The following is an 11,923-nucleotide window of genomic DNA, read 5'->3' on the forward strand; positions in this document are numbered from 1 at the left end:
ACTGCTCTTCGTACCACTGCTATCTCCGACGTCTTCTTCTCACCAAAAACCGCTCCATTCTTGCTTTTCCAAAGGGACCACAGCGTGCATGCAATCGTCCCTTTGATCCGGCAGTCTTCCTCCTTGATTGTGCTCCACTCTCTCGTGATCCATTCTTGGTCTATCATCGCGGTCTCCACCCCTTCTCTGGTGCGCAAAATCTCCCACACCTCCCGACTGTATCTGCACATAAACATAAGATGTTCGATCGTCTCGCGGAACAACCCGCACATTGCACATAATTCCTCTGATCCAATGTGAATATATTGGAGATAAGCTCGCGTTGGGAGCCTGCCCCACATGAGTTTCCAACAAAAAATTCTGATCCTCAGAGCTACCGGTAGCCTCTAGAGGTTTCTCCACCCTTCCCAATGGTGATCGCTCTGAGGTTGTAGGGAGTGATAGATAGCTTTAACAGATGGGGTTCCCCTTGGGTGCGGCCACCAGATCCACCTGTCCTCACTAGTGGCGGAACCCATGGGGAAGGTTGATATCTCATACTCCATATGAGAGCCCGCCTCCCTTACCAGCCTCGCAGTAGTCCATTGCTGATCTTTGGTGATATCTACCACTCTCAAGTTTTCATCCATTAGCACGTTCGCCAATTCCCTCGGCTGTCTGCTCCACGGGACCTCCTGCATCCATGGGTCGTAGGCGGCTCTCATGTCTTTGCCGTTCCCAATCAGCACTCTGCATCCCATCCTTAGCTGCCTGGCGGTTTTTGTTAGAGCCCGCCACACCCACGATGTGTTTTGGCTCTTCTTTGACTCCCACGGGTGCAAACACCCGTACTTGGCCTGCATAATTCTGATCCATGGAGCCTGCTCCCTGTTTAGCATCTTAAAGACCAGCTTACCCAGATGAGCTGTTCTTGCATCTCTGAGTCGACGGACGCCGATGCCACCCTGCTGCTTGGCCATGGTAACCTGTTCCCAGTTCATCAGGTGTAGGCCGTGGCCTTCATTGTTCTTCCAAAGGAAAGTTCGAGCTTTTTTTGTTATCTCCTCCAGTACCCCGTCCGGCACCCACGTGCTACCCAGCCAGTATGCCGGGATCGCTAGCAGGGTTGCGTTGATCAGGGTTAGCTTACCGGCTTGGGATAGGAGCGTCCTTTTCCAGCCAGCAAGCCTCTTGACGATGCACTCCACCATCTCCTGATGATCTTTCACCTTCACTCTCCTCCCCGAGATAAGCACCCCGAGGTATTTGAAAGGCATGCCTGTCACCTTCAATCTGAGCTTAACGCTGAGTTGTCTTCCCTCTTCTGCCCCGATCCTATTTGGCAGGTACAGTTCTGACTTATTGTAATTCACTCTCTGGTTTTTGATGTGCTCGTACCGATTCAGGCACTCTAGGATACTTTTAGCATTATCATTTGAAGCCTCCGTCATGAGCAGAAGGTCATCTGCATATAACAGATGAGACAGCTGCACATCTCCAACCCTATACCCTCGCATTAGCCCTTGTTCTACCTTCTCGTTGATGATCCTCGTCAAAACTTGCGTGACGATGATGAAGAGGTAGGGTGATAGAGGGTCTCCTTGTCTCAGACCACTCCTCGGCATGATCCAATTGGTCGGGCTCCCGTTGATCAGCAAGGCAAAACGGGGGGATGTGATGCACGCCTGCACCCAGTTACACCACCGTGGAGGGAAGCCCATCCGCTGTAGCGATCCAACCACCGCCTGCCAGCTAACCCGATCATACGCCTTTTTCATATCCATTTTGATCATCATAATAGGCTTTCCTCCCTTATCTACAGCCATGGAGTGAGCCACCTCCTGAGCCGCCAGCGTGTTGTCTTCTATACTTCTGCCGGCCACAAAGGCCGCTTGCTCCGGTCCTATGAGGTTGGGCAGCACCATCTTTAATCTGCTCACCATGACCTTTGCAATAACCTTATACATGACATTGCATAGCGCAATGGGTCTGTAGTCCGCCACCCTAGTTGGGTGCTCCTTCTTCGGTATAAGAGTTATGAAGGTGTCCCCCCATGCCCTCGGCATTATCGTGCTGGTGAAGAAATGGCCAACTGCCTGGCAAAGGCTTCCGCCCATGGTGTCCCAGTACTTGGTATAGACTTCCGCTTGCATCCCGTCCAGGCCAGGAGCCTTGCCTCGCGGTAGACTCCACACCGCATCTTTGATCTCCTCCGACGTGACAGGCCTCTCAAGTGCCACCGCTTCTTCGACCGATATGTTTGGTAGCAAGGGCCACTCGTTTCTCCTGTCGTCTTACTCTTCCACTGCCCCCCATAGGCTTTGGTAGAAGGAAGTGAAAATTTGGCTCACTTCATCTGGATCCTGCACCCATCTTTCATCTTCACTCATGATACCTGATATCCTGTTCCGTTGTCTTCTCATGGTAGCCGAGATATGGAAGAATTTGGTGTTTCGGTCTCCTTCCTCCGTCCACCTGAGTCAGGATCTTTGCAGCCACTTGATATTAAGTTGTCTATTAAGGGCGGCTTTGCGATTGTAAAGGCTTCTCATCCTCTGCACTCCCTCCTCCGCCAGCTGGCCATTTGCGTCCAGCTCTTCCAGGTCTGCCAAATTGGTGTTGGTGTCTTTCAGACGACGCTCCACACTCCCCACCGCCTCGCGGTTCCATCTACTCAGGCTCCTTCTAAGCTCGCTTACTTGGTGGGTGAACGCATGCATTGGGTTGCCCCCGGCGTGCCGCGTCCAGGTGTCTTTCATAATGTTTTGGCATTCCTCATATTCCATCCAGTAGAGTTCGAAACGGAAGGGTCTCTTACCCCTTGTCGTCATTACCGGAACATTGAGAAGGAGCGGCGCATGGTCCGAAGCACCCTGGTCCAGGTGCTGGACTTTGCAAGCCGGGTGTTCGCTCATCCACTCCGTGTTGCCCATGGCCCTATCAAGTCGGATCCACATGCGCCGCGTGCCTTTTTTATTGTTGCACCAAGTGTATGGAATGCCTTCGTACCCCAGGTCGCCGCACAGCCCCGCTTCGTCCACGAACTTCGCAAAAGCTTTACAGTTTGGCCCCAGAGATACCTCTCTGCTGCACCGCTTCTCCTGCGGGGAAAAGAAAGCATTGAAATCCCCTATGATCGCCCACGGCGTGCTGATGGCGGCCATGCTCTTCAGTTCCTCCCATAGTTCTTGCTGAGCTTCAATGAGAGTGCTGGCATAAACTATAGTCCATATCCAGGTTTGTCCCGACGTGAGGGTGATGGTGAGATGAACGGCATATCTTGATACAGCTGCCACGTCCACCCACCCAATCTCCTTGTTCCAGAGAACCAGAATGCCTCCAGATCGGCCTTGCGCAGGGATGGCAAACCACGCCCATCCTCTTCTGAGCTTCTTTGCCACCTGCTCCGCTTCCAACCAGCTGGTATGCGTTTCTAGCAAGGCTAACATGTCCAGTTTGTGATCCCGGATCATTACTCTACAACGGTCTAGTGCCTCTTTCTTGCGAGCACCTCTACAATTCCACACTAAGGTTTTTAACATTGATAAACCTTTTGGTATGGCGAGCAGACGGTCTGTCAGTGAGTCCGTCCTCTCTTGGAGGTGGGTATATCACTTCCACCTCCATTGGTATCCTCATTTGAATGCACCAGCTCCATGGCCTTCTCACTGGGAGCATCAGTTCTTTTGTTTGCCACCAGAGCCACCTGTAGTTGTCTCTCATCTCCTTCCTTGTCTTCCCCCTCCCGGTCAGCCAATAATAAACACTGTTTAACTCTAGCCACCGTTTCCCCGTGTTTTCTCGGTGGGTTTGTTTGTTGCACTGAGGCAGGAGTATAGCCAGCCGAGACTATTCCATCTTGGACAAAGTGAGCCACGTATTCACTAGTGGTCCATCGCGCTCCTCCGAGGCTTCTGACTGTTTTGACGTAGGCCGACCGTTGAGCACGCTGGTCTCCCGTGCCCAGCAACACTGTTATCCCTTGGACAACAGCAGTTCTTCCTTGCACCGATCCTACACCTGTCGAGTTGTGATTTGCGTCGTCCAGGTCCATCTCGTCTAGCATTAAAAGGTCGCCCTCGGTGTCGCCATCTCGTTCCTCAATCCGTACTTCCTTCTGTTTCTCCCCATTGGCTCGCTTCTTTAGCGCGGGCCCCACTGCTCGGTCTGTTATTACCACTCCTCCTGACGTGATTGGCTTCGGGTTCGAGGATTCCTTCTTTGCTGATTCTTCTCTTAGGTTAGACTCTGCCACCTTCTTCATCTTCTCTATGTACTCTTGTTTTGCATGGGGAGCGTGCGTTCGACGTAGACTGTCCCTTTCTATGCCAACTCCGCCCTCCGTCCTCCTGCTGGTGCTGGCCTGCTGATGATCTTTGCCATATTGGTCTGCAATCTTCTCCTTGCCCTGGGCAGTGTTGACCTGCATATATTGTTTTCTTTCTCTATGATTTTTTGCCCCTTCTTTCTTTGTTGCTATCGAAGCCTGGTCTTTCCCCACCCCTGCAGGGGTACGATTTGCGTAACTGGTTCCTTTTCCTCTCTGGGTAGCCTGCCATCTAGGGTTCCTTTGGACAGTGCACCAAGGCCCATAATACGTGTTGTCTTCCTCCTTGTAGTCCTTTGGCGGGTTAGGGTTTGTCCTTTGCTGTTCACCACCTCCCTCGCCGTCTTTTGTCGCCGGCGGCTCATCCCCTTGGTCTTTAGATTTGAACCCGCACTCTTTCACCTTATGCCCTATCCTTCCGCACTTGAAGCAGAATTTTGGGATGCTTTCATACAAAACTCTTTGGTCCACTCTTTCTTCCTTTTGCCCTAGCCAAACCGCTATTTTCAGAGGTTTGCTGAGGTCTACCTCAATGCAAACCAGGGCAAATCTGCTTCTGGAGTGATCTAGGGTTGTTTCATCTACCTGCAGTGGTCTGCCAAAGAAAGCTGCAACGGGAATAAGTGCTTCCAGTTCCCAGTATTCCTGCGGTAGATTATGGAGCTGTATCCAAACCGGCGCTGTCGTGAATGCCTCAGGCGACGGCCGGAAGTTGTTGCGCCATGGTATTAGGTTGAGAACTTGACCTTGTATTGTCCACGGTCCGTTGGTCAGCACAAGGTCCAAGTCTTTTGCCTTCTCGAATCTAAACACATAGTACCCCTCCGCCATGTCTGAGACCGAGAAACCCTCTATCCCCGCCCATAACTTAGCTAGCAGGGTTTTCATCCAAACCAGCGGTATGCCTTTACCCAGGAATCTACCGAAGAGTGATAGTTTCCACCTTTCCCGGCATTTCTCCAACACCTCTGGGTCAATCACCACACTATCTTCCAGCTGGTTGCGAAGTTTTGCAAGGATCTCCGCCGGTATAGCTCCCGATTTTACTGGTGCTCTTTTACTCCCCGCCGCTACAGAAGCCCAGGATCTGGTGGGCTCCATAGGTTTCCCTTTGCCCGTTTCGGTCTGCTTTGCTCTCTCCGGCTCTGACACCTTCGACGATGATGCCCTTCTCTGGTGCACATCTTCTCCTCCTGTCGTCGCTGGTGGCGCCTCCATAGAGTAGAGGGTGTTATGGTTGCAGGCCCAGCCTCCATTTCAGCTTATTATGGCTCTTATGCTTTTTCTCACTGCTCTTAAAGTCGGAGAGATCTGCAACATCGTGGATACAGATAGTGGAGTCCATATCATCTTGAGGACTGGTTGATTCTTCGTGGCCTCTTCCGGAAAAGAAACGCATTGAATTTTCCTACAAACTGGTGGATGTGTAAGCATAGCCAATTCCTAATGCATGGCATCAGGCTGTTGTAACATTTAATGCATTAAGACGTGTCCTAATATTCAACTATTAAAAGCTTTATTGACATGCGCAGTCATGGATAGATGATATTGAATCATATGATCACATAATTTATTACATTCTGACTTGGCGACATCATTGCAGGCACTAAATGGTATTGTGGTTGCGTTAGCTTTTTACTTGTTAGAGTTGGTATAGATATATCTAGCTTGTTAAATTGGATGACTTAGAAGCTTCTCTAATTTGTACCAGCCAGTGGGATTTTCCCGCTTCTCTTGAAATATTAATAACCAGACCAAGAGTTTTGAAATATTATCGAGATTATTTTCCTTAAATCTTATTAACCTGGACATTTTACAGAGGAAAAAAAAACTGGTTTAGCGACCAATTGAAGGCAAATTAAATTAAAAAATTAAAAAGAAAGAGGTTCAAAATGTGTATCTAAAATGGGGTAAAATGAAACACTAAATTTATTCTTACATGACATAATAAGTATATACTATTCTTCCTTTTTCAATCAAACAAAAAAAAAAGAAGAAGAAGAAGAAGAAAATATGACACCTAATTAATTCCACAACCAGACAAACCTGTAACCAACCCAGCCTTCTAGATGACATGCAATTAAGCCAATCCCCTTCATGAACTCCTCTAACCATCCACAAAACCCTCACCCCGAAGGAGATATCCAACGCGGCACTCCAAAGGAAACACGTACAAATCCAACGCCTGTACCTTAATCGAGCACTCCTCCCGCAACCACAGCCGTCCATTTTGTATCTTTCTTTTCCTACCCAAGGTTTAATAAATATAGAAATTTACAAACAAGTCCCTCTTTTTTTGTGGGGGGATTTTCTTTTTTATTTTTCTTTTTTTTTAACTTTCAACTTACAACTTTGCCTTCCATCCTTACTCCGTAGAAATTTAGCAGCCCATCAGGCACGTGATGGACTTTAAACGCATATTTTTGCATTAGTAGTGGTTGACTTGTCGTTGCTCCTGACGGTCTAAAATGTTAGCCAACACTATATATATATATTATATGAATATAAGTATGATACCATCTGTGCCATCGCTGGCTTACTACACCTCCAAAAGAAAGAAGTCTAATGGCGCCGGCAGCTACACCGTTCCTGCCGACGGTCTCCGAGGAGAAGACGCTGCGGGCGAGCTTCGTCCGGGACGAGGACGAGCGGCCGACGGTGGCGTATAACCAGTTCAGCAACGCCATCCCGGTGATATCACTGGCGGGGATCGACGAGGGGCGGCGGAGGGCTGACATCTGCCAGGAGATCGTGGCGGCGTGCGAGGACTGGGGGGTGTTCCAGGTGGTGGACCACGGGGTCGACGCCGGCTTAGTCGCCGAGATGACGAGGCTTGCCAGGGAGTTCTTCGCACTGCCGCCGGAGGAGAAACTCCGGTTCGATATGTCCGGAAGAAAGAAGGGCGGATTCATCGTGTCCAGTCACCTTCAGGTACGTTCATTTTATTTTATTTTATTTTTCTTTCACATTTAAGAATTAAAAAAATTGCCCTCAATCATACGTTATGGGTCCCAGTTAAAAGACAAACCTCGTACTCTGTGCTTTAATAAACGTTTACGTTTTGCAATTATTACTTAAACAGTTTCTAAATTAAAAGTTTACCTAATTTTAACTAACTTTAGAGGGTGTTTTTAGGAAAATAAAAGGATAAAAAGTAAAAGAGTCAGACCATGAAAAGTCCAAATCTTAAGACTTCTTTTCACTTTAAAAGAATAAGTTTATTTTTAAATATAAATTTTATTTTTATCAAAATTAAATTTTAAACCATACATAGATTTTTGGGAATGCCGGTGCTTTATATATATATATATATATATATATATATTTCTAAGTGCAACTTTGTTTGGAAGGACAAAAGTAAATTCACATTTTACCCTCAATCTAGGAGGAGATCTAGTTGTATATTCGTTTTGTGTCTGGTAAATTTTGGTTTCATTAATTGCTGTAAAGATATTGATCAATGGAGTAAAAAGATCGATTTTCATAACTGAATATTACTACTCATGTATAAATAGGAAAATAATACTCTTTTAAATTGAGCTGAGATTGATCATGTAATCTGATTATAAATTCTAGTGAGAATATATGAACTTTGGAGTAAAAAAAATGATTGAAGCTTGGCTGCTTGGGGTGTGGAAGTGTAAAGACTAGTCAATTGCATTAAAAAAAAAAAAAATCATTGTGCAGGGAGAACCAGTGCAAGACTGGAGGGAGATTATGACCTACTTCTCATACCCAATAAAGGATAGGGATTACTCAAGGTGGCCAGACAAGCCTGAAGGGTGGAGAAGAGTGGTTGAGTCATACAGTGAGAATCTCATGGGTCTGGCTTGCAAGCTCTTGGGTGTGTTGTCTGAGGCCATGGGGCTTGAAACTGAGGCACTCACCAAGGCTTGTGTTGACATGGATCAGAAAATTGTGGTTAACTTCTATCCCAAATGCCCTCAGCCAGACCTCACCCTTGGCCTGAAACGCCACACAGATCCTGGGACGATCACACTCCTGCTGCAAGACCAAGTCGGCGGCCTCCAGGCCACCAAGGACGGCGGGAAGACGTGGATCACCGTTCGGCCAATCGAGGGAGCATTCGTGGTTAACCTCGGGGATCATGGTCACGTAAGTAATAAGGTTACTTTTTTATTCTAGCTAAACGAGCCAAATACGAGCTAAAGTTAGAATTCTGCTGCTACAAGCTAGAGTTAGAATTATTTGTACTGCATTCAAGAGTTTTATATCTTATAAAGCTCATTCAGCAGTTGGAAGTAGTCCATCGAATTTCAACAAAAGCAATACAGATATTAGACTAATGACTACAACAAAATCTAATACGTCAGATATGTACACTAATATAACATAAAGAAATAATCGAAATATATTGCTCATATTTGGCTTATTTATTTGTTGAGCCAAACACTAGCAGTTCACGAATTACAGATATTTGCGGTTAATATGTTTTGATCTATGTTTTTTCTTTTACTAGTATATGAGTAACGGCCGATTCAAGAATGCGGATCATCAGGCGGTGGTGAACTCAAACTGCAGCCGGTTGTCAATCGCAACGTTTCAGAATCCGGCGCCGGATGCGATTGTGTACCCATTGGCAATCAGGGAGGGTGAGAAGCCAGTGCTGGATGAGCCCATCACCTTCACTGAGATGTACAGGAGGGTGATGGGCCGACATTTGGAGCTTGCCAAGCTCAAGCAGCTGGCTAAACTGGAGCAACAGCCAGAAGAGCTGAAGAAGGCCAAGGACACTGAGTCACAACCCAAAGACCTGAATGAAATTTTAGCTTAAGAACTATATCCCTAGCTTCTGCAAGTTACTATCTCCATGGAATTTCTTTCTTGCTAGACAAACTTTGTTTGTTTGAAGAACACAATCACTTCTCTGCAGGAAATATCTTCCTATTTGCAGATAATACAGAGGATAATATCTTATACAAAGCGACAGAAATACTACCACAACCAATTGGCATGTGAAATAGATCACTATTATTGTTGTAATCATTGAGTTCATTTACTCCAACCCGCTGGATCCCACAACACAAAAAAAAAATTAAATTAGTCTTTATACTTTTTAATATAATTAAAATAAGACCATTAAATTTCCTATCCAAATTAATAAAATACGTCAAAAAAATCTTATAAATTGAATGAAACGCTGAATTCTTTCTATTTTTAATTTTTTATGAACAAAAATATCATTCTTTTTATATATAATTGTTTATTTCTCTTCATAAAATACGGATATATTTTCTTCCTTTACTTTTTGATTGTGTAACCTAGTAAATTTTATTAAGCTTAGGTTTTTATAAAGTTTAATAATTATATCATATTTAGGAACATGATAAATATTAAATAAAAAAATCAGATAAAAAAATCATCTATTTTGACTCAAACACAACGACCGTATTTTGGTCACTTGGTGTACTCTATTAATTTTGACGGAAAAACTTTAGTCGTAAGTACAGAGACTTTAAAACTTTTAAAATACAAAAGGATAAAATAATTTTAGACATAAATATAAAGATAAAATATATTTTCCTAAATTTTCTACAAATAACAAAATTACCTCAGCACCAACTTTTACGATATCTCCTTATAATAAATACAAGAGATTTCATTTGTAAAATAAAAAAAGATATATATTTTTTCTAGTTCTCTCTTGTCTAGTAAGAAAAATCATAACTATTATTCTCTAATCTCTACTTGCCACCAAGAGCTCTCTCTAAACTCCTCCTTGCCACCAAGAGCTTTTCTATTTTCAAAACCCACCTTTGGCTGTCCCCCAGCTCCCTTATCATCTCTATCTCCACCTTGCACCACTATTACCTAAATGTCCCCGCCACTAATCACATCTAGGCTCTGTCCCTTTTGTGGAAGCTTATTTTTATTTTCTTTGCTTTGTTTTATTGTAGTTTAAATGTGTAATTAATTCCTTTTCTTATATGTTATAGATTGAAGATTTTGGATCCCCAAGCTTTCCATGATTTATAGAGCCATGTCCTGAACTCTTAGATCACAACGAAATTGTAGGCTAACTTGGAGATCTTTCGAGATCATTCCTTATTTTGTAATCTTTTGTGTGCTTTAATAATTTGGTCTATTGTAGTGTTGTCTATTTTGGCCAAGACCAAGCTGTCTGAGTCTATATCAAAGAGCTGTCGCTTTATCTCTTTCTCTTATCCGTGTCTTACTGTAATCTTTAATAAACTGTTATTGCCTAACTGTTCTAAAACTTAATAAAGAAGGCCTACATGCAAAAGGACACTTTTCTGTTTAGTTTTGTATGGAAATCACTCTCGCATATAAAGTTTACACAGCTGGACCATTGGAGTGCGGCTAAAAGTGGAGAGAATTCTGCACTCATTTATAGATAGATTAGCAGGAGAGAAGTGGCATCAAGCAAAAACTGACCAACTGGCAATATCTAAGCAGTTACGAAGCATCCGTCTCACTTGAAGATCAAATAGATGTTTCATAGTATTCACTTAATAAGAGATAAATGTAGCACATCCTTCAAAGAAGCTGCCTCCCTAATTTATAACACATTATGAACGCAGACAATGAGGACTTTTGTGAAAGGAGGCAACCCAGCTGCTTATATTTCGTTCGCTTGAGAAGGAACACGTTACCTTGCTCAAAATGATTAAAATAATAATAATAATAATAATAATAATAAAGAAACAAATGCAAGTTAGATTGCTTCATTTGGTAGGGCAGTTCTTCTGCCATCGGCGGCCCAAGTAGTAGACTATGTCAGCTTTTTCTTCCGGTCTGAGCTTTCGTTTTGAAATCTGTCGAGAATCAAACAGCAATTGTTCACGGTACGCGCCGCTATTCTTGGAATTATCCCCGAATAAGACCCAGTTTGTCGTTGTTTTCCAACTTAGAGGCAGCAGCCCCTATGTCACGCACACGCTGCTGTGACTGATTCCTTGCACCTCCAATATCTACACGGATAAGTAATCAAAATACTTCGAGATACCGACAGGAACTTCCAACTTCCTGTGATTTGAACAGCTCAAGCAGGCTACCTAAAATTCCCTTCTTCTTCAACTCAATTTGGTTGTTAATTAAACTACTCGTAAACAAGCTAAGGCAACTGAGGACTTGTCAGTATATCTAAGACACTTACTTTGAAATATACTTAATACAATATTTCTATACAATATACAAGACCTCAACAAATAAATGCCTGTGTAAACGCTACAATCTATTTAACTTATTTTACAACTATAAATAGATACAAGAGACTACAAATAAATCTTTACTAACTTTTCCACAGACTTAGAGTTATCTATTGATTTGAAAATATTTATATTAAAAGATGGTGAGTATAAAGTCTAGTAAATATATAACTCTATAATATAAAAGTTATATATATAATATATCTGTGTGTGTGTGCATGCGCTTGCGCTAATACGATCATAATAATGCCTTCGTATCTTTGGACATTGTGTAGTAGACTAGGATTTTGAGGGTCAATACTAACGGATTATCCGTTGACTTTGAGAAGGAGATTTCATCTGCGGCGATCAAGGAGGGCAAAGGTGGTGAGGGTGAGGATGGCAACTCGAAGCGGACGAGGTTACATACAGTGGAGGCGACTCAGAT

At 44.0% G+C, this 11,923-nt stretch overlaps 2 protein-coding genes across 2 annotated transcripts; one reads left to right on the forward strand and one right to left on the reverse strand.

The window, feature by feature from the left end:
• Positions 1-2,459: 2,459 nt before the first annotated feature.
• On the reverse strand, positions 2,460-3,521 carry LOC140779065 (uncharacterized). Its single transcript, XM_073124019.1, has one exon. The coding sequence runs from the start codon at positions 3,519-3,521 to the stop codon at positions 2,460-2,462; it is 1,062 nt and encodes a 353-aa protein (XP_072980120.1).
• A 3,309-nt stretch (positions 3,522-6,830) lies between these two features.
• LOC140778522 (flavanone 3-dioxygenase F3H1-like) lies at positions 6,831-9,271 on the forward strand. Its single transcript, XM_073123295.1, has 3 exons — positions 6,831-7,237; positions 7,994-8,422; positions 8,787-9,271. Exons 1-3 carry the CDS (start codon positions 6,872-6,874, stop codon positions 9,099-9,101), a joined length of 1,110 nt encoding a protein of 369 aa, XP_072979396.1. The 5' UTR covers positions 6,831-6,871; the 3' UTR covers positions 9,102-9,271.
• Positions 9,272-11,923: the final 2,652 nt, after the last annotated feature.

This window comes from Typha angustifolia, chromosome 15, assembly GCF_048772165.1.
Source record: "Typha angustifolia cultivar Huaian chromosome 15, ASM4877216v1, whole genome shotgun sequence".
Classification (NCBI taxonomy): domain Eukaryota; kingdom Viridiplantae; phylum Streptophyta; class Magnoliopsida; order Poales; family Typhaceae; genus Typha; species Typha angustifolia.

Bases quoted from the DNA above. Each gene is read 5' to 3' on its own strand.
- LOC140779065 (XM_073124019.1), bottom strand. From the start codon at position 3,521: ATGTTAAAAACCTTAGTGTGGAATTGTAGAGGTGCTCGCAAGAAAGAG.
- LOC140778522 (XM_073123295.1), top strand. From the start codon at position 6,872: ATGGCGCCGGCAGCTACACCGTTCCTGCCGACGGTCTCCGAGGAGAAG. The intron at 7,238-7,993 runs GTACGTTCATTT...ATCATTGTGCAG, and splicing joins TCGTGTCCAGTCACCTTCAG to GGAGAACCAGTGCAAGACTG. The intron at 8,423-8,786 runs GTAAGTAATAAG...TTCTTTTACTAG, and splicing joins ACCTCGGGGATCATGGTCAC to TATATGAGTAACGGCCGATT.